This window comes from Podarcis bocagei (genome assembly GCF_964188305.1).
Source record: "Podarcis bocagei genome assembly, chromosome: 13".
NCBI classification, from domain to species: Eukaryota; Metazoa; Chordata; class Lepidosauria; order Squamata; family Lacertidae; genus Podarcis; species Podarcis bocagei.
In genome coordinates this window covers 40,629,279-40,651,584 of record NC_138138.1, presented here as the reverse complement: position 1 = coordinate 40,651,584, position 22,306 = coordinate 40,629,279, and the positions used below count along the sequence as shown (strand labels likewise).

At 47.2% G+C, this 22,306-nt stretch overlaps 1 protein-coding gene across 1 annotated transcript; it reads left to right on the top strand.

Moving 5' to 3' along the window:
• The first annotated feature begins 788 nt into the window (after nt 1–788).
• BICDL2 (BICD family like cargo adaptor 2) lies at nt 789–20,400 on the top strand. The gene is made up of 9 exons (XM_081167624.1): nt 789–1,608; nt 6,174–6,389; nt 9,661–9,777; nt 10,679–10,825; nt 11,332–11,514; nt 13,386–13,562; nt 13,665–13,795; nt 16,080–16,200; nt 17,160–20,400. Exons 1-9 carry the CDS (start codon nt 1,300–1,302, stop codon nt 17,331–17,333), a joined length of 1,575 nt encoding a protein of 524 aa, XP_081023750.1. The 5' UTR covers nt 789–1,299; the 3' UTR covers nt 17,334–20,400.
• Nucleotides 20,401–22,306: the final 1,906 nt, after the last annotated feature.

Genomic DNA, 22,306 nt, shown 5'->3' with positions numbered 1-22,306 from the left:
TTTTTTCAACCTGCTTTATTATTATTATTGTATACAGTGGTACCTTGGGTTACATACGCTTCAGGTTACATATGCTTCAGGTTACAGACTCCGCAAACCCAGAAATAGTACCTCAGGTTAAGAACTTTGCTTCAGGATGAGAACAGAAATCGTACTCCTGCGGCGCGGCAGCAGCAGGAGGCCCCATTAGCTAAAGTGGTGCTTCAGGTTAAGGACAGTTTCAGGTTAAGAACGGACCTCCAGAACGAATTAAGTTCTTAACCCGAGGTACCACTGTATTAAATAGGGAAGGGTTTTTTGGGAAAAGGGAAATTTGAAGCTGGGATTGCTGGGTTTATGCAGAAGACAATAAAGCTGGCTTGTTTTGAGAGCCAAAGCAGTCAACCTCACAAGCCCCTTAGCCTCAGAGTTCAAATCCTAGTTTTGCTGTAAATATACAGGTGCCCTGAAGCATTCGCTTAAATTCTCTCATCCTCAGCCTCACCCTTGCAGGGCTGCTGTAAGGATCACAGTTCCCTGGGATTTCAGAGAGGGTTTTCTCTCAGCCCCACCTGGAGATGCCTAGGATTGAACCGGGAACCTTCTGCATGCCAAGCAGGTGCTCTGACAGCCACCGCTAGTCACAAAGCAGAATAGTGAGACAATCCAATAATCTGATTCAGAGCAAGCTAACTTCGTAACGTTCATTTGTGATGGTGGGTGATCACTTAGGAAACAGGCTATATAAAGACACTGAGGCTTTCTCTTCTTTGTATCAGACTGGGAAGGGTTTGTAAGGGAGGCAGGAGGATTCCTGGACCAGGGTCCCTGCTAGCCCTGTAAGCACAAGTCACTGAGTAGTTGGAAATTTCCCAGAGCGGAGGAGGAGGAGGAGGGAACAGGAGCGACAGGTGAGGGCGTGAATGAGAGGAGGAGGAGCCAGCTGAGTGGAAAACCTCACCTGTCACAACCTCTGGGAGGGTGGAGGCAGGAATCGGGAAATAAACAGCGAAACCCAACCGGGAGTCGAAGGAAGGAGGAGGAGAAGAAGAAGCGGAGAACCCAGGGCAAGCTTGTTGCTTCTTCCCTTCCCTCAGGAGCAGTTCAGGTTGCCTCTTCATACCTGGATACCTGGAGGAAACGACCTACCTGCTTCTCCCCCTCCCTCAGAAGGCATCTTCTCTCATGGGAGAAACTGGGCCCTGGTGCCCTGGTTGCTGACTGCCTTTCTCCCCTGGCATCCTGGCTCCCCACTTCTCCCCACTCTAACCCTCTGGTTCCCGCCCCCCTTTCCCTCCTCTTTCTCCCCAGCCCCACTCCATGGCAACCACCACAGCTCCCTCCATGTTCCCTGAGGAGGAGGCCACCCTTCGGACCCCTTTCCCTCTGACCCCACCTGCCCTGGGGGACGAGTTCTATCCCTTTGGGGGCGAGCGGCAACAGACTTTTGGGGGCGATGTGGCTGCTGGGGACGGGGACCCCGAAGAGGCGGACTTGGGGGTGCTGCTGCAGAGGAAGGAGCAGGACTTGCTGCTGGCAGCTGAGCTGGGGAAGATGCTCCTGGAGCGCAATGAGGAGCTGGAAAGGCGCTTTGAGGAACTGGCCAGGGAGCACATGGAGACCAGAGAGGTAAGGGGGCACAGCGGAGGGTGTGGTTTGGCGGGGAGAATGTCAGGCCTGGGCCGGGGATTCCCTTCTCGGTCAGAAACCTTCCTGTGTGGCCTTGGGCCCCTCTCTTTTACTCAACTCAGCCTACCTTCAGGGTTGTTGTAAGGAGAAAATTGGATTGCCGTTGTTTCTGTCACTGCAAGTTCTCTAGAAGGAAGGTGGGGCAATACAGTGGTACCTCAGGTTAAGTACTTAATTCCTTCCGGAGGTCCGTACTTAACCTGAAACTGTTCTTAACCTGAAGCACCACTTTAGCTAATGGGGCCTCCTGCTGCCGCTGCACCGCCGGAACACGATTTCTGTTCTCATCCTGAAGCAAAGTTCTTAACCTGAAGCACTATTTCTGGATTAGCGGAGTCTGTAACCTGAAGCGTATGTAAGCTGAGGTACCACTGTAGTGGCACCTGAGGTGGCAACAGCTGGCAGCTGTTGAACTCCAGCAGCTCTCTGCCCAAAGTAGTTCTGGCTTTCATTTTTTCTGTGGGTGTCCTGTCCTCTTTCCAAAGCAACATTGCTGCTGTTATAACATCCTTCAAAACCCAAACTTGGGGTTTCTTGACTCCTTTGCTTTACACATTGCACACTGCTGGCCGGTGTAGGAAATCTCACATATCTCCTCTAGAGCTTGGGGACAATCCTACATGTATGTGGGGACTGCTGTTGTGTGAACCTGCGACAGCATGCTGTTTATTACATAGAAGCTCTTTCGTAACATGTGAACCCTAGGGACAGAGGAAGCGGACTTGTACCAGGTTGGGCCATGGCACCATGTAGCTCTGTGTTGCACACACTGACTGGCAGCAGCTCTCCAAAGTTTCAGTCTTCCCATTTCTACCTGCCAGGGACTGAGGCTGAGACCTTCTCTGCCAGAGATCCTTCCGTTCTCTGGATTGCTGAGAAATTCCAGAGTTCAGTTTCACCCACCTCGCTCTAAACCCGTTTCGCCTCTCAAGTAATCCCCAAGGTCCTGGCCTAGGGTGAAGTTGGCACAGGCAACCTCTGGGCATGATACTTGTGGCAGCTAGTCGAACCAGTCTGGCACAGAGCAGGAGGGCACTGAGGAGGCGAGGTGGAGTTTGTGGTGACAGAGTGGGTATAATTAGCCAGCTAGAGGGAAGGAAGAACAGAGAGTGACCAAATGGAACTGAGGAGGAGGAGGAATAGAAAGCGCCCAGCATGAATCACCCACAAAGAACCTCACCCACCAGCTGTACCCTCCCGAGGCCCATATATTTCTGTGCAGCTTACAGAAACTGGGTGGAAAGATGCCAGCCACTTGCATATATTATTTTTTATTTTTGCCTTAAGGGTGGAGGCCCAGGGTTGAAATTGGGCAATTGGGCTGAAAAGCAAAGCCAGAAATTGTCCTAAGCTTGTTAACACGACCCTGTCATTAATATGAGTTGCCATCCATATCCACAGCGGAATCCAAGGTGTGTCCAAATGGAAAGGAATCCATTGAAAAGCTTTCCCTTTTTCGGGTGTAGGCACCTGTCACTGGGGGCACTTTCTCTAGGAACTTTCTCCAGCAGGACTGGCTTGCTCCAGGAGGGGAGTTTACGCACAGGGCTTGTGGATTGTGAACATGTGAATTGCCTTGGCTTTCTGGATCAGACCAGACTGTTCTGTTTACAGTATCAATCTGCAAGAGGTCTCTGGGTTCCCTCAAGCAAGAAATGCAGGTGCCTTCCCCTAGTGCCTGGTGCCCAGAGGTAGACTGCACCTGAACATTGAAGCTCCATTTAGTTACCTTGACTAATAGTCTTTTGCATCAAGGATTAGGGTCTGAGGTTTGAGGTCAGAGGGGTGTGGATTCCAGGAAGCCGTGAGCCTAGGCAACACTCTTTTCTTAAGACTTTACTGTGTCATCTGTTCATGCATATGACTGTAGGCGTCCTTATATGGATAGCCTTTGGATATTGAGGGAAATGCAATTAAGGATTTGGATCGTCAGGTAGACAATATGCAAGAGATGAAATAATAGTTATACTTTCCTTCATAATAGGCAGCTCGGGGTGGGAGTGGTGGCATACAATTGTATTTGCATGTGGATGTTACAGAAGCAAATAAGCTGGAGCAGAATAGTTGCCACCAGAACCAGGAGTTTCTAAAAGGTACTTGAAATCATTGGAGGGGGCCTGCACACTGTCTCAATCAATATCCACCTAGGTAAATGCAGAGCTAGATGGTCTACCAGTAGTGGCTGCATGCAGTTGTTGGTCCCTTCTAAGGGACACTATTTGTGACTCACATCTTGGCTGGTGGTGGAGAGACGGTTTTGCATGGAAGGGGGGCTTCCAGTTCATTTTTATTGTTCGGCCATCACGGCATACAATGCATCACAAATTTCTTCTTCTTCTTCTTCTTCTTCTTCTTCTTCTTCTTCTTCTTCTTCTTCTTCTTCTTCTTCTTCTGGAATTTCTAATCCAGATTTATATTTTAGCCATTAGCTACAATACAGCGCTCCTGCCAACCTAGCAGTTTGAAAGCAAGTGCAAGTAGATAAATAGGTACCGCTCTGGCAGGAAGGTAAACGGCATTTCTGTGTGCTGCTCTGGTTTGCCAGAAGCGGCTTAGTCATGCTGGCCACATGACCCGGAAGCTGTACGCTGGCTCCCTCGGCCAATAAAGTGAGATGAGCACCGCAACCCCAGAGTCAGTCACGACTGGACCTAATGGTCAGGGGTCCCTTTACCTTTACCTTACAATACAGCATATAGTTGCTGTTATGTAATTTAAAATATTGTTGCAGGCCACCCCCATCACCAAGCCACATTCTAGGGGTTCTGTGCACTTATCCAGGGTTTGTGTTTCATTTGGGAATGAGGCACAGCGGAGACTGTGGTGTTTTTATGATATGTGGTTTATTTCCGTATATATACGACCTGAGCCTACAATGGAGCGGCCCACAGCATCAACACCCCAAAAGGGTCTTGTTACTTCCTGGCTTTGGATTCAAGCAGAAATCAAACAGCATGTTCTCTCTCTGCTTTTTCCAACCTACAACCTTTCCCCCCTAGGTCACATCACAGCCAACCCTAAAAACTCTGGCTTTTGTCCTTCCAACTATCTTAAGAGTTGAAGGAGGGGCCCCACCCTCTCTTTGCTTTCTTAACGGCTCATCGCCTTTCATTTGTTTTCTCAATGGCTCCTCTCCCAGGCGATTACCTGAGGGTGAAACTAGCCTGGTTCAGCTTTTAACACTTGTTGGGTCCAATAATTTAGGGGAGTTCTGGACCCACAAACCCATATAGAGATCTTTAGACTACCTTTAAGGGCCCAAGTCCTCTCGAGGTGGCTTACAAGATAAAAACAGAGTACGGTATAGCACAATATAAATAAAACCAGCGATAAAGTATGAAGCAACAATCGGTCCCAAAATGTTAAACCCAGTAACAAGATATGCCTATCAATCCAACAAGTACACTCTGTGAGAAGGCCAAAGAAAAAAGAAGTATCTTCAGAGCTTTCCAAAATGTCCTGCACTGAAGGGGTCTGTGGGACCCCAAAACCACCTCCAGACACCATTTCAAGAGCTTTCCTGGGATTAGCAGAAGGAAAAGCAAAGTAAAGCTGAGTGTCCTCTGGATAGTGACTTCAGCCAAAGTCCTGGGTACCTTTCCTTAGCCTTTTCATGCAAAAAAAGCATACGGGACAAGATAGAACCTCGTGACACTCCAAAGTATTGGCTTTATATTGGCCAATCACCCCTCTAAAAGTAGAACACACTAAATTTCTATATCACCACTTATATAATGTGATGGCAAGCAAATAAAGCCTCAGTTAAATATATTGCTAAAGCCAGGAGAAATATAACCAACTTTATGAGTTACGTCAATGTTACTGCTAGCAATTAAAAATGTTGTAAAGGTAAATCAGTATTTTTAGTTCTTCAGTTTGCTTGGGAGAGATCCCTCCCTCTCCTTCCATGACCTGTGGAGCAAGGGAGGTTTTCAGTTGATGGTTACCACAAGAGCAGAAGTGAGGCTTCTCTGGTATGTTTCAAAACTTGACTTTCTCACCAAAGATAGCATCAGTTGGCATCAAGCCAAGAAGGGTGGAGGAACCTGTCTGTTTCAAGTTCTTTCCATTTCTCATCCCTGCCACAATCTTAAATTCAGTTCTTCGCATCTCTACATTAAAAAATTAAAAAATCCAAATGAAAATTCATCTGAATTTTACATGTGACCTGAAGAAGGATTGATGGTGAAACCACTCTGGGAATTGTAGCTCTGTGAGGAGAATAGGAGTTCTCCCAAAAAACTCTCAGCATCCTTAACAAACCATAGTTCACAGGATCCTTTGGAGGAAGCTGTGACTGTTTAAAGTGGTGTGATACTGCTTTACACGTACAATTTAGCTGTGGCCACTGTGTTTTTATTGCATATGAATAATTTTATCCCTGCTTTTTGGACGCTGCCCTGGGGCCCTTGCAGTAAAGGCATTTTAGAAATGTTTGCACTCAATAATAAATTCACAGCTCCCTGTTACATTTGGCCCTAACTCTTCTCTCTGGCCTCTCCCAGCGACTGGAGCAAGAGAAGCACGAACTCCGCCTGCACCTTGAATCCAGAAGTGCTGAATTTGAGACTCGCGTGGCGGAGCTGGAGACTGACCTGGCCACAGTCCGAGCCCAGCTGGGGCAGAAGCGCATGGAGCAGCAGGACACTAGCCGGGAGAGTTCGCAGGCCGTCCTGGACCTCTCGGAGCAGAACCAGCGCCTGGTGGAGCAGCTCAGTCAGGTAAGGGGAAAGGAGTAGCAGCTCACAGAGATTCCTCAAATCTGTGAGGGAAAGAGAGGCAAGAGGGATCGGCTGGGAAGTCGGCCGGTACTTCCCCTTTTCCTTACCTAAGGGAAACCGGTGCTTTTTAACATTTGTGTGACGGGCAGGAATTCCGCAGGTGTAGCTCTTGTCAACTGCTTCCCCGTGCTGGGAAGTGCTGTGTCTGTTGAATTCACATAGCATACCCTCCAACATTTCTCCAATGAAAATAGGGATGTCCTATTCCATAATAATTTTATTATTTAAACCCCGCCCATCTGGCCTCCACATGCAACTGCTGGGTGACCTTGGGCTAGTCACACTTCTCTGAGGTCTCTCAGCCCCACTCACCTCACAGAGTGTTTGTTGTGGGGGAGGAAGGGAAAGGAGATTGTTAGCCGCTTTGAGACTCCTTCGGTCTTCAGTGTATCTGAAGAAGTGTGCATGCACACGAAAGCTCATACCAAGAACTAACTTAGTTGGTCTTTAAGGTGCTACTGGAAGGAATTTTTTTGTGTTGCCCCAGTCACTCTGGGTGGCTTCCAACATATATAAAAACATAATTAAACATTAGGCAAAAAACGTCCTTATACAAGGCTGCTTTCAGGTGTCTTCTAAAGGTTTTCTAGTAACTTATCTCCTTGGCCTGGGGGTTGCATAACTCCATACCCTCCAACATTAATACATTAATCCAAAGAAAATAGGGATGTCCTCCTCACGACGGGGTGAGCTCCCATTGCTTGGTCCCTGCTCCTGCCAACCTAGCAGTTCGAAAGCACATCAAAGTGCAAGTAGATAAATAGGTACCGCTCTGGCGGGAAGGTAAACGGTGTTTCTGTGTGCTGTTCTGGTTCACCAGAAGCGGCTTAGTCCTTCTAGCCACATGACCCGGAAGTTGTATGCTGGCTCCCTCGGCCAATAAAGCGAGATGAGCGCTGCAAGCCCAGAGTCGGCCACAACTGGACCTAATGGTCAGGGGTCCCTTTACCTTTACCTAAGGAAAAGCAGGACATTCTGGGATCAAATCAGAAACTGGGGCGGTCTCTGTAAATCCGGGGCTGCCCCTGGAAAATAGGGACACTTGGAGGGTCTGACATTGCACAGCATACCTTAGCCAACCTGGTGCCTTCTGGATGTTTTGGAACAGGACTTCCATGGGAGCCATTGTTCAAGACACCTGCAGGGCACTGGGTTAGAAGATGCTAATTTGGCAGTTACGTTGAATGCTTCACCCAACATGCCACTGATAAAAGCTTGGGAACATGGTCACTAGTCCAGATTTATGGCTGCAGTTTGTGTGGGCGTGGTCTTGTATGCAAATTACTAGTGGGGATTGAAGCCAAATATTTGTGGGGGCCTGGAATATGTTTGAGTGTGTGAGGTGGTGGGTCCTGTGAAAAGCTGGGGCAGACGGGAGGCTGGATTGCCATCTTGTGTACATTCAGAAAAAAGCATGTGTCACAGCCTTACCGGGAGCTGCACAATCTCAGCAGGCAGGCGTTTGTGTGTGGTGCAGATTGGACACTTCTGCAAAACGATGACTCCCTTCCTGCAGAGAGCTAGTCTGTGAGGAAGAAGTGGTCTGTCTTAGCGTTGTACGCTTCCTGCTATTGCTGATGTTCTGTGCGCAGAGAGGGGTTCTTTTGTTATTGTTTCGGAGGGGGTGAGAATATAAGGCAGCTTCCTGCTTCCATGCAAATACTAGCTCACCAGCGCCACAGAAGGAGGGACAGAGGCGCACGCCATGCTTGAACTCCGAAAATAGAACAAGGAATTCATTGAGTCAAACAAGCCATGTGGGCTGAGATCACAGTGCCATAGCATCATCACCCAGACTGGCAGGTTTCCAGGAATGTAGGAAACTAATTGCGGGGAGGAGCTGCTAATGAGGTCAAATAAATTAGACAAACCTTACGAAGTGTTCCGTTTGCTGCAAAAGTCGGATACGTGCATAATAATGAATCAGATTAGACTTTTTAAACTGGGACAGTCCCCTAAAAGGATGTTCCCTTCTGCCCTTATGGGCTCTGGATTGGTCACTCTCTTGACTTTGATGGTTCCTGGAACTTGCAGAACCAGTTAGGGCACCTACAGACAGTGTTTGTGGTGGGGTGTCTGTTCCTCAGGTATGCAGGGCTATTTTTTCCCCATGGTCCACATGACTTAATTGGCACCAAAGCACCTCACCCCCCAGCCCTCAGTTAATTTACTATTGAGCCAAGTTGCATTAATTTACAAAACCCTGAACAACTTGGGTCCAGGGTACCTCAGGAACTAACTGAACTCTTTCACACCAGCCTAATGTCTGATGCAGACAGGACTAATCTGGATGGACCACTGGTCTGACTCAGCGTGAGGCAGCTTCTGGCGTTCTATTTCCTGCTGTGTGAAACAGACAATTAACAGCACAATACTAACTATATCTGATCAGAAGTTAGTCCAATTGAATGCAACCGAGGCTTATTCCCAGGTGTGTAGGGTTAGGATAGCAGCCTACATTGTTCTGGAAACTGGCTCCCAGGAAACATCATCACCAAATCTGGTAGCTCTTCTTTGTTTTTAAAGGTATATTCTACGTTTCTCATACCCTCAAACACTTTGAAGCCAAAATCCCTGACTCCATCTTCCTGGACACCATCTTCCGTTTTTTATCATGAGAGCACAGCTGCCATTTTGGTTGCTGTGATCTCGCGTGATTTTGGGCCCAAGTTTCCCCTTTTAAAAAGCGCTTTTGGGGGGCACTGCACAGTAAAAAAGGGATGTCTCAGTTTTTCCCAGGACACTTGTGGGGTATGCTTTCTGCCATCATTGGCATCTAAGGCAGCTTGCAAAATACCAGAAAACTTCATTATAATAAAATACATTACTACAACTTCAGGGATGTGTTTTCGTTTAAACTTCAGGTCTCTCATCCTCAGCACGCTTAGGGGAGCCTGGGCAGGGGAGAATATAGTGCACAGATCACAGAGGTGTGGGGCTTTGCTGCAAACTTCATACCAGAGGAAAAAGAGCTCTTAGCCCGAAGGGAAGGCACTCTGCATATGTTCAGTGGCATCCTCTTCTCTCATGTCACTGTATACATACCACTCAGACTGAATATTTGGTGGTGAAAGTGAATGTGCGCCATACATAGGCTCAGATGCAGATTCTACTTCATCACAGCCGAGGACTGAGGTCTAGTGCCGAAAAACAGGTTGAAGTGTAAGTTTTTTGCCAAACCAAAACCTAACACCTGTCAACCACTCCACAGATCACACACCTGGAGCAGCGGCTGCAGGAAGAACTGGGCTTGTTACGCGGGGAGCATCGGACCTTGTCCCTTAGCAGCGCTGAACACGCGGCCCGGGCACAAAGCCTGCAGGCAGAGGTAAGACAGGAGATCTTCAAACTGGCAGATGGGGCAAGGAAGGCACTGGGGAACAGAGAAATACTATGTTTTCCCCTCTAGCCCTCTTCAAGAAGCTGTCTCTGAAGCTGACTTGTGGCTTTACCATGGAATAAGACAATGGTGACCAAATTCCCAGTCCTTAGTTTTTGAAGTGCTGCTGGGCCTTGTTGTTCACAGAAGCCTTCCTCGATTTCCCACACCTGAGTCCTAGTTGTGCAGGGGGCTGGCTGTGGCTGCTTGTGGCTACTTGGGTCACCTGAGCAAAAGGACGTTCTGCATACACTCACAGAAAGCGGGTGGCATCCAACTAAATTGACCCATTGAAACTAATGGGCAGTTACCTCCATGTGTTTCAATGGATCTGCTCAGCGTACCATTAATGCTGGAGGCAACCCCTTGCTGTGGAGTTACATGCTGCCACCCAGCCTCACACTGCCATTAGGATAGCAAAATGGCTGCCTTGAGATGTGTGCCATTTTGTGTGCCATTAAAGGGTGGCATTTATACGATTTGCTGTTATTATTATGTGTTTTTTTCTAAAGATAGGGAGTGGGATGGATAGATAGCTCAGTCGGTAAAACATGAAACTCTTAATCCCAGAGCTGTGGGTTCGAGCCCCACGTTGGGTGAAATATTCCCTCATTGCAGGGGGCTAGACTAGATGACCCTTGTGGTCCCTTCCAGCTCCACAAATCTTTTATTTTTATATCCCTTCTTTGGCAGGAAAATGCCCTGCTTACCTGGCCCAACAGAATAGGACACGGGAACCCCCTGGGAGGTGCTAGCTCTGAACCACAACCACTTGGTGGATCTGGGAATGAAGATCTGGGGCGTAGCTCTGACCATTTTATTTGATTTCATGCACATTCCTTTCCCCTAGAACCTTATGTTACAAGAGCGGAAGCGAGATCTGGAGAAGCAGACCCATCAGCTGCGGGAGGAGAACGAATCCATCCAGGCGCTGGTAGACACACTGCACAACAACCTCCTCCTCCTCCGTAACGAGAGCCGAGAGAAGGAGCTGCGGGTAACTACTAAGCAAGGGGCTCATTGAGGCTCAAGGGTGAAAATGGGAGACATGGGCAGGGGTGGTCCCTGGAATTCTCCTCAAACCACACCCTGGTGGTTTTCTACCCTTTGCTTGCCCTGGTAATGCCTCTCGCCTGTCTGGATGGAGGCTAGAGTGAGTGTGAGTGTGAGCCGAAAAAATCCTAGTGCACAAAGGTTGACGTAGACATTCATTGCCCCACCGACTTTTGCTCCAGGCCCCTCGTCCTCCACTGGCCTGTGGCCCTCAGGAGATTGCCTAAAAAGGAAACGCGGCTTTCTGGCTGGGGAAATTTCCTCACCCTTGGGGACAGTCAACTGAAAACAAAGACGAGGGACACGTGGCTTGTGTGTAAGAGAATGAGGAAGGCGTTTTTGTGGTTAATGCAGAGAATGAGGAAGGGGAGGACTCATTGGTAGGTGCCCCTCACAGAAGCACGTTGTTTTTGTGCTCCTCCGTACCCACTTCCTGTTTCTCCTCCCAAGATGCAGCAGGTTGAAGTGGAAGCTGAGGAGCTCCGGGCCTCCAACCGTCGCCTCCAGCATCAGGTCAAGGAGATGAAGGAGGAGAGCCGCCTGCACGATTTAGACACTTCAGTCACTTCTATCCAGTCTGAGATTGAAAGTAGCTTGGAGGATGCTCCTGGAGCACCTGGGAAGGCCCCTAAGGTACGGGAGAAAGGAAGCGGTGGTGGAGGGCATCTAAGTTCACCTGTTTGTGTCACAGGCAAAGTTTCCAATGCCAAAAGAAGATTGCTGTCCATGTGCCAGTTTGGGAAATGTACACTGCTGGGCATACCTGATTCTCCACCAGTCTTTCCCAGACAGCGCAAATTCAAAAATATGTATTTTTGGAAAGACTGAAGCATACTATCTTTTCTTTTTTTTGTACAAAGTTGGGGGGAATAATGCTTGCAATCCAGAACGAAGCTGAGTTGTTTTTTAAGTGGGTGGGAGGAGGAATTCACATTTAAGTGCAAATTATATCCTCCCCCTCCACTCCAAAATGCTTAGTTAAGGATGCTGTTAGATTTATAAGGGGGGGGGGAAGGCTGTGTTTTCGTAGCATGATAATACACAGTTTATGGGCTCAGCGGAACATGTACAGAATTACACTGCGCAATATCTTTTAAAAAGACGAGAGTTGTAGCTAGTGCTGGTTCTCCTCAAAGCAGACCCATTAAAACCGATGACTCTAGGTTAGCCATGTTCACTAACTTGTGTTCTAGTAGGACTAGCACTGGATACAGCCCTATCCCTCTGAAGACCAATTTCTGGAAACTGCAGGGGGGGGGGGGGAGAGAGGACTCTTGTGCGCAAGTCCTGCTTATGGCTACTGTGAGCTCAGGATTTTGGACTAAATGAGCCTTTGGCCTGATCTAGCGGAGCTGTTCTTGTATTCTTAAACAAATCTCCCACTTCACTGCTCCCTTCTAGCCAGTGACCCTTGGCGTAGCTTTATGTCCAACCTGTAGGGGTTGTGGTTTGTTGAGCCAAGAACAAACTTTGGCCTCAGACGGTGGTTTGTTTCAAGCAAAACAAACCATGAAACCCGCCCCCCCCATCCTGGTTTGGACATAGAGGTAAGCCAAAAATTATGGCTTGCTGCTCCCACTCACTGCTGAGTGGGACACCTTTATGTCTTACCACAAGTAGGGATGTAAGCACTCTTTCTTTTTCAGTGCAGTTCGACTTCCAACAAAACCCAGGTTATTCATCTTGCTGTTGGCTATGGCAGAATTTTACATATTTGATCACATTATTGTTACGTTATTCCACACCATTCCTTTCAGGGCAAAGGAAATGCAGCACATGGGGGAAAGTGTTTTCAGTTGCATATAGTTTGTGGATTGAAAACAACAGCCAATGGTCTTCACTGAATTCATTTCTGTTGTGGACATGGGATGAATGAGCAAACATTGGCAATTTCTGCTCCCATTTCTGCCAGAATTCTCTGACATTCCTCACTATGACACAAGAATACAAGCAATATGTAAAGTTTATCTCATGGCTGGAAAAATTCAAAAAACCTTAAAAAGAAGAAGGATTTTTAAATGTGTAAAAGCATTGTGTTCATGAATCAGTTCACCAGTGATTTAAGGGTACAAACCTATGCATACTTACCTGGGAGTAAGTCCTGTTGAATTCAGTGAGATTGAATTCAATGAATAGACATGTATAGAACTGTGCTGCACAATGCACTTCAAAAACATTTCTCGATTCTAAATATGTACATGGCTTCTGTTTTGCAGTGCTGCAATTAAGCTCAGTTACACTGCAATCCAGTGGGACAATCCAATGGGACTTACTCTCAGGGAAACCTGCATGGGTTTGCAACCTTAAGTCACATGTCCAGAGTCACACAGATGGGAGGTTTTTGCTATATGAAGAATTCCCATGAAAATATGTTCTGGGCATTTGAAGACTTACTGTCCTGCATAAGCAACTGCTGTGACTCACCTTAGAGTCAGCTGCATCTTAGTGTCATTGAGATCTCGTTGGTTTATGGGTATGTGTTTGGATTTCTTTGTCTGCTTTAGCTGATGGCCAACGGCATCTGCAATGGCTCCTGTCATACCCCCACAGCGGCAAAACACCCCTCAAAGAGGCTGGAAGAGGAAGGAATTGACTATGCCAAACGGGTGTCAGCTCTGAGTCACCAGGAACAGGATCTGCTGAGACAGAAAGAAGCGGAGATCATGAAACTTCAGGATCAGGTAGTGTGTGCTGTGCTTTCCCCACCAGAGGATGCTATATTGTGGAGTGGCATGATTATTCTTCTAAAAAGCATTTAAAAAAAATTATTTTCCCATTTTCAGATTACACTACAGTATGTAGAACTCTGCAATTTAAAGACTGAGATTGAGAGCCAGAGGCGCCTGTATCAAGAGAGCAACCGGGACAAAGCACTGAAATTAGCCATAGTAGATCGAGATGAGGCTATAATAAAGTGAGTTGATTGCATATTTATTCTCTCTCTCTGTGTGTATAAATGTATATATGGACACACACATATGCATGCCTACTAGGCGCTGTCCCCATGCTCACTTTGCCCCTCATCCTGCCCCACTTGCCAATCTCCCCCATCACTTAAATCTTGCCAAAACCACCTCCCTCCGTTTATGCCTGCTTGCTTCCATCTCCCTCCATCACGGGCCCAGCAACTCTCAGAGGTCTGTCATCAGATTGCAGTGCTACCTGTTGGCAGACACGTGAACTGCCATGTGACGACAGCCTTACCTTTTTATTATATGTAAGATATATATTTATCTCTGCTGCTTTTTTGAACCACAGTACCAGCCACAGAACATCTTATTCATAATGGCTTCTTCCTTCATCAGTGATCAAATTATTGGGGTGGTGAAGTGAGAGGGAGGCAGAAAGATGCTCTCCAGTTTCTGTCAAATTGTCTCTCCCAAACACTCAGTTCTCTTCTAAAAACCTTTAAAGGGATGGTCACAAAAAATAAGAAAACCGGACAAGTTACCCTATAATTCAAAGGAGCATAGGAAGCTGTTTTCTATTGAGTCAGACCACAGGCTTATCTAGTTCAGTATCATCTACTTCAGGGCCTCCAGCTGTTTTTGGACTACAACTCCCATCATCCCTAGTTAGCAGGACCAGTGGTCAGGGATGATAGGAATTGTAGTCCTAAAACAGCTGGAGACCCAAATTTGGGAAACCTTGGTCTGCTATGACTGTCAGAAGCCCTCTGTCTAGAGGAATTAGATATTGCCTTCTGCACACAAGGCAGATGCTCAGTCTTTCAAGCACCGCCACCTGTTTTTTGGGCAGTGTAATTCAGGGCGTTTCCAGACTGGTGCTATTGATTTGGTGCTCTTGCACAGCAAACCTGCTTCGCTATAAATTTGGATTTTTTTTGTGATAAAGGAAGTGATGGGAAATTGCACTTGAAAGTGTGGGATAACAACACAACACCGCATAACCTCCCTGCAAACAAATCAGAGCAGCAGTTTCGGCCCCGGAGTAAACCTGCCACCTTCGTTAAATATCCTCAAAATACCTACTGTTTGAGAGGCTGCAATGTTTACTCCCGCAGGTTAATGAGTAACCTTAAAGGCAGGGAATTAACTCAAATGATCTTAATCGGTTCACAGCTGTATGCATTTCTCTTCTGCAGTGTTTTAAAGCGAATGTTCTAGCTCCAGCAAACCCTTTCTTCAGAGGAAAACCCTCTATGTCTGCTATTGTAACCCCTGTGAGCCAGAGAGGATTCTGGGAACCTCCTAGACCACTCATTCCGTTTATGCAGGGTCCCTCCATTCCTCGTGTAATTTGAGAATCTGCCTTGGAGCACTAAGAACACTCCTTTACAGCTGCCCAGTTTAAGGGCTGATCGTAAATGGCGGCAGAGTCAGGAAAGTCCAGTCCGGCAGCCATTGATGAAGGGCTCCATAGATTACCCCCACCCTCTCTGCAGGCAACAGGAAAGGGGGAAGTTTTTAAACCATGGAATTGTGACATCTTCAGGCTGAACTGGGAACTGCATGTAAAACTGTTCCTTAATTACTGAGCTTTCATCCTGATTTGCTTGCACAAAGCTTGCGCAGAGGTTTGATAGTATATCCAGTCCTTATTGAGCATTTATCCTGATTTGTTTATGGGGTGGTTATTCGACAATGAACGTGCTTTCTGGTTTGCTTGTGGGCTGTTTACACGTCTTCCCACACTTCTCAGTGCATATCTCTGTCACTTTCCAAACAGCAAAAAGTTTAATTCTTATTTCAGACTGGATTGCTTGTGCTGTGGGTGGCGAGGTCCTTTAACCCACTTTAGCTAGGCAGATGTATGGTATGTGCTTGAATCCCTCCCATGGGACAGTGACAACCTGGAGGACCTTGTAATGTACGAGGCTGTGATCCTAACCCCACTTACCTGGGAGTAAGGGCATTTCCAGACAGTCACTATTTTGAAGTGGGATTCAATCACTTAACCGGGAAATTCCAAGGTGATTGGAAGGGCTTGCACAACAAACTCACTTCCCGAAAATGTCAGGGCTTCTGCAATAGGGTAAGCAAAGGGAAAATGAGCTGGAAATTGTGGGATAACGCTTGCTGTGATGCAACATCGTCTAACCTCCCCCAAACCAAATCAGAATGAATGATCAGTAAACAGACCATCTGAAAGCACCCAGTGAATTCACTGAGTAGACGTGGTCAGGCTTGCAGCCTTATTTATCTTTTTGTGTATGTCTCTATCTGCTGTCTTATCAGGAAAGGCGAGATGGAGTTGGAACTGGCTAAAGTCTCCCTGGAACGGGATTCCATGAGCCAGCAGCTATTGCGTGTCATTCGCCAGAAGATGGCCCTTTCCCAGGAGCTGGAAGCTTGGCAAGTGAGTAAGAAAAAACACCTCTATACACACACACACACACACACACACACACATATATATGTATGTATATGAAATTTAACCCAGAACATTTTAAACTGCACCAATTGTCCTTCCAGTTTATATGCTGGAAGCCGAAGGAAGCAGCCAAAAGAGCCCAGGGAACTTCATAGTAGCAAACACAACATTTTTTAAATCCCAAACTGCAAGTCAGACAACAGCTTTTTGGCTCCTGCCGTGCTTAATAAATTCCAGATCTGCGCAGTGACACAAATGGGATGAGCGTGAGAATTTCTGATTCTCTCCCTGCATTCACAATTTGTTCCAAGTTTGCTTTATGGATTCATTCCAGTTCTGAACAGGGACCAAAAAGAAAGGAAGGGAAAGAGACCATGACAGGGTAAGAAGAGATAGAGAAGTAGCAGCAGCAGCAGCAGCTGGGAGATGACAAATAAGAAGAAGAGGGTAGCAAACACAAAAATGTATTTATTTCTTTATTTGTTTATGGGCTCTTTGCCCCATTTTTTCAGACAACAATTGTCTCCCAAAGCAGCTCACATCAATTAAAAGAGGGGAAGAGCCTCTACTGCCATCAGACTCACGAACCTGATCACCTCGCCTCGAAAAGGATATTGTAGAGCCGGAAAAGGGCAACCGAGGGGCTGAAGCCGCTGCCCCTATGAGGAAAAGTTAAAACGTATGGGGCTCTTTAAGCTTAGAAGAAAGGAGAGGTGTTTTTCTTCCTCTCTCATAATGTTAGAACTTGAGGCCATCCGATCAGGCTGCACAGTGGGAGATTCAGGGCAGGAAAAAGGGAAGCGTTTCTTCACACAGCGCCTAGCGAAACTGTGGAATGATGTAAGGAAGGCCACCAATTTGGATGGCTTTAAAAGAGGAATAGACAGATTCACAATTTAGGAGAGCTGTTGTGGTTACATCCGCTTTTCTTTCCTGCCACACAGGATGATATTCAGTATATCATTCACCAGCAGCTGCTGCAGAAGCACCAAGAAGAGACCCACCCCATCACTTCGTCGCCTAGAAGCCCGGCGGAAGGCAAGAACCCTCCTTTCTATCGCCGTGGCACCAGCATCCCCAACGGCACTGGCTTCTTCTCACTCTTCCGGAAAAGCTGAGGAGCTGGACAGGTGGTGGAGGGAATATCAACGCCAGAACTCATTGGTGGCGGAAGTGGCAGCTGTCGATGAGACCAAGGCTTGAGGTGGCCGGGGCTGAAATGGCTTCTGGGCCTCTTAGCAGCTTGTCAGCTAACCCCAGTCCAAAGGAATTTGTTCTCCGGTTCCATTACGTTGCTCATACTTGATCCCCTGTTCACACTCTATACACACAGAGGATACTCACACGTGTTGTAATAGGAGCAGAGCCACACTGCCGGTCCCAATAGCAGAGCGTTGAGATCTGTGAGTGTAAAGGAACAGGCATGCAAGACACACAGGGGTCTATGCTCCTTGTACAGATCTTGTGGGTGGGACTAGCCCGGAACAGGATGTCAGGGGCAGGCCCAGGAGTTTGGTTTACAGGTATCCACACTCAGTGTGTGGATATCACGTGCGTATGGCTAGCCTGGGGCCACGATGTCAGCGGTAGGGTCAGGGGGTCCCTTTGTACTGGAGATGCGCTTTACAGGTGAGAGAAAGGGAGAGAGAAAGACAGGGAGATTGGAATGTCCATTGCAGTAGGGCAGAAAGCCCTATGTACAGCCGATTCAGGTTGCGTCTTTTCGGGTTGCAGTCCGCCGAATCCCGGAAGTACCGGAATGGGTTACTTCCGGGTTTCGGCGGTTGCGCATGCGCAGAAGCGCCGAATCGCAACCTGCAGACACGGATTGCGAGCGCTGTGGGTTGCGAGCGTGCATCCTGCATGGATCACGTTCACAACCTGAGCGTCCACTGTATTAGGAAGGAAGGGGAGAGAAAGAGAATAAGGAATATGGGGTGCTGGCGGTGGAAGGGAGTAAGAAAGAAATTTGATAAGAGTAAGTTGATAAGAAGGAAGGGGTGGAAAGGAATAAAAGGTAATAATAATTGCAAGAAGTTTGGGGTTCTGCTACACCCCACATTTGCCCTTTGGGCATGCCCACTTTGACATGTGGCCCCGGAGTGCTGGCCTTTGGGCAATGTGGCCCTCAGCCAGAAAAAGGTCAGCTGCCTCCGTTTTACAGACTTCTGTGCTCAGTGCGCAGGCAGGAGGTGCAGGATATGATGCTGGGAGCTGGCCCAGCGGTGTAACTCTGTTCCTATTGCAACACATGAGTTGGGTTCCTAAGAACATTAGAAGAGCTCTGCTGGATCAGGCCCAATGTTTTGTTTTTCCGACAGCCAGCCAGATGCCTGTGGGAAGCGTGCAAGTACTACTACTCTCCCTCCTTGAGGACGTGGTATTGAGAGGCTTCTGTCTCCAGCAATGGAGGGAGGTTTCATGGCATTTCTCCGTCAGCGAGACTGACACACTGAGCTGTCCATCTGAGTTCTAATGATAGACCAATTCGCGCACTAATGTGACTAATGTGGTGACAAGATATTTCCTTGCATTTTAATAGTCTGCTTGGAACAACTGCGGGTTCCAAGTTACGCCCTCAGATCAGCCGGTCCTGTCAGTCAGGGCCCCAAGTACCTAACAAAATGATTCATCTGAAATTGGGGCACTTGTATCCAACTGGCGATAAGAGTTACCACAGGCCGCCACCACCGACTGGATGGCATCAGCCAGCCAAATAGCTACAGTGGGGCAACTAAAAACAATCACATGGGTGGATGCAGTTTCCAGTGCCAGTGGAATTACTCACCATATAAATAAACTAGCTTATTTTGCACCTCTCTTCTTTTTTAAAGAAATACCTTTAACCTTCCAATGCCAGCTGGCCTGTCTGTGTTCCAGCAAATGTTCCAAGTTTGCCCAGCAAGAGCCATGATTCAGCTAAGTGGATTTTTCTAGAGGATCTTGCAGATGCAAACCTGCAATGTCAATATCATCCAAATTTCCCTTTTAAAAATGAAATAAATCACTGGTCTTTTACTCCCTTTCATACTTAAAAGCTGTGGGGCTGGCTAGAATAATATAATCTTTCCCTCCGTAGTGAGCGGGGAAGAATTTATGCTGACTTCTTAGAAGTCTGGGGAGAAATGGCTGACAAACTGTTAGCCGCGGTACTTGATGACCCCTCTAAACGTTCTAACTGTACTAGCACTTTACTTCCCTGCGAAACCCTGGTTTGCTGTTTTGGGGGCAGCTTCCCATGCTTTCCCGTGCACTGACAGCAAGTCCACACCCACCCCACACATTTAAAGCACATGGCACCCCCCCCCAAAGAATCCTGGGATCTCAGTTTGTTAAGGGAGCTGGGTAGTGTAGTTCTGCCTGTGGGTGGGCAAACTACAATTCCCAGGATTCTTTGGGGGAAAGCTCAGTCAGTCGAGCTTAATCTCAGGGTCGTCGGTTCGAGTCCCACATTAGGCAAAAGATTCCTGCATTGCAGAGGGTTGGACTAAATGACCCTCTGGGGTGTCTTCTAACTCTAACAATTCTCTGTTTCTATCATTAAAATGTTCTTTAAATGTATATTCTGAACATGACTGAAAATGAGAGGTTCTGAAGGCGTGCCTTCCTCTGAGCTTGGGCTTTGCTAAATGTGGGGCACCCTCTGTATTGGGTAGTGGAGCCAGTTGCTATGAGGAGGAGGCATAAGGTGGAGCCTTGCAAATACTCCTTACGAACTTTGCACACCAGCAGGGGCAGAATGACCCCCTTCAGTAGGCGGCAGTATTACTTCCCACGGAGCATTAGGGGCCTCGCTTTATCTAGATTTTTCTTGCCGCTCATGTGCTCGGCAGTGGGTGACTTGTGCATACATTTATGCAAATGAACAATGATTACTTTGTCACATGGGCACCACCAGCAGAGGGTACTGCTGTACTTTCATCTCCTTCCACCCTTTCCCCTTACTGTTGCAAAAAATGGGGGGAACCCCCAAAACCAATACTATTTTGCCAGTGTGTCACTTTTCAGCTGCTTAGGACAGGCAACAATTTGCAAAGCCAAGCCGCTGGGAAGAGCCAAGACAGAGAAAACATTTATCTACGAAGCAGAAGATGTATATTGTTATAGAATATTTTTGGTTGTATATTTTGTTAATACAGATTTAATACTATTCTGTTTATTAAATAAAGAAGTATGGTTCTTAAACCTCACGCCTCCCTCACTGTCTGATCTAGGGAAACAGGTTCTTTGGGAGGGAGGTTGCGGCCTACTCACACAGAGCAGGGAATGCTGGGAAGGTTGGGCACCTCTCAGTGGAACCAATAATTCTAGGAAATTCTAAGGAAACAGTGCATAAGTTTGCAAACCTTTGTCTCAGCCTTGGATGGTGCCTGGAAGCTGCACATGCTCAAAGTTGTGAGCTGGTGACACGCTGCAACATTTTGTTATGGAGGGGAAGCCCTCACTTGCACCTTCTGAAAGCCAACCTGGAGAGATTAACAAAAATGCTGTTTCTGTTTTAATAGGCAAACTGCTTTTTCCATCACCCCTCAGCAGTGGGGGTGGGGAATAACTATATTTCCTGTTACCATCAGATCAAATTTTAAACCAATCTGATCAGAGTATTATTCTTTGGCGGTCACTTGAAGCCGAGAAAAATTGTCTTCCATGAACACAGTCTTAACAGTGAATCTGTAAGTGGATCTACCTGTCCTTCCACAGTGGGGACATAGGTTTCTGGATGGGAGTTGATCATGGTGAGGGTTTGCCAAACGTACCTCCCTCTTAGCACATTTCTCCCTTTCATCCTGAGTTTGAGTGTCCAAAGGCTATTCTCCAACTGGAGCGCTCGCATGCCAGTGTTTCCCAGTTGTCGATGTTTATACTACATTTGCCTGGAGTCTTTAAACCTCTTTTGTTGACCACCAGCATTACGCTTTCCATTTTAAAGTTTGGAATAGAGTAGTTGCTTTGGAAGACGGTAATCAGGCATCTAAACAACATGACCAGTCCAACAAAGTTGATGTTGAAGAATCATTGCTTCGAAAATGGAGGTCTTTGCTTCTTCCAGTACACTGGCATTAGTTCGCCTATCTTCCCAGGGGATGTGTAAAATTTTTCGGAGACACTTTTGGTGGAATGTTTCGAAGAGTTGGAGGTGGCATTTATAAGTGGTCCGTGTTCCACAAGCATACAGTAAGGTTGGTAGTAGAATAACTTTGTAAACAAGCATTTTTTAAATTAAAATGTCCCGGTCTTCAAGCACTCTGCACTTCAATTGGGAAAAGGCTGCACTCGCAGAGCTCAGGCGATGCTGGATTTCGGCATCAATGTTGCCTTTGTGGAAAGATAACTGCCCAGGTAGGAGAAGTCATTGACACTTTCCAACGTTACAGCATTGAGTTGGATTTGTGGCACTGTAGAGTGGTTGCTTTGATCAGAGTATGCTTTCATTTTAACAGGACTTGAACCCTGGGTCATGGACTATTTTAATTTGCATTCACTTAAACTAACATGAGCAAAGTTTTTTTTTTTTATTCTGCCAGGGAGAGATGGTGCCCCTTGTTCTAGCAAAGAGGATCCCTGGGCCTTTTCCGTTCATGCCCTCCCCACTGCACACCAGCCGTGCCCATCTGGGTGGCATTTTTCTACCCGCAAGTGGGCCTAACAAGAGAACAATATGAGCATTTCTTGCAGCGCTGAGGGGGTGGCTGCAGTTGGCATCTCAACCCTGCAGAGAGGAATGCAGAACAGACAGATGAGGCAGATGGACAAAGTAAACAGAGGACGCAGCTACCAATCTTCCAGCCCCCCCCTCCCCGCCCCAGTGGTGGAATAGCAGTTTGCAATGGAGTCCTGGGCCCTCTGAGAGTCGGTGTGGTTAACTAGTGGGCAAGAACAAGTGGCTGGAAGCTTAAGAGTCCTCCCAAGACCATTACTCCAAAAGAGCAGAGCACCAATCTCCCAAGGAAGTGGAGAGTTGCATCACTGCACCACCATGCAAGGAAAAGCTGCACCTGTTGAATTTCTGCCTGCTGTGTAGCTGCTTTTAAACATAGGGGCCTTGTAAGAAAAAGAGAAACCACAACAAGCAAACAGAAGCACCACCCCA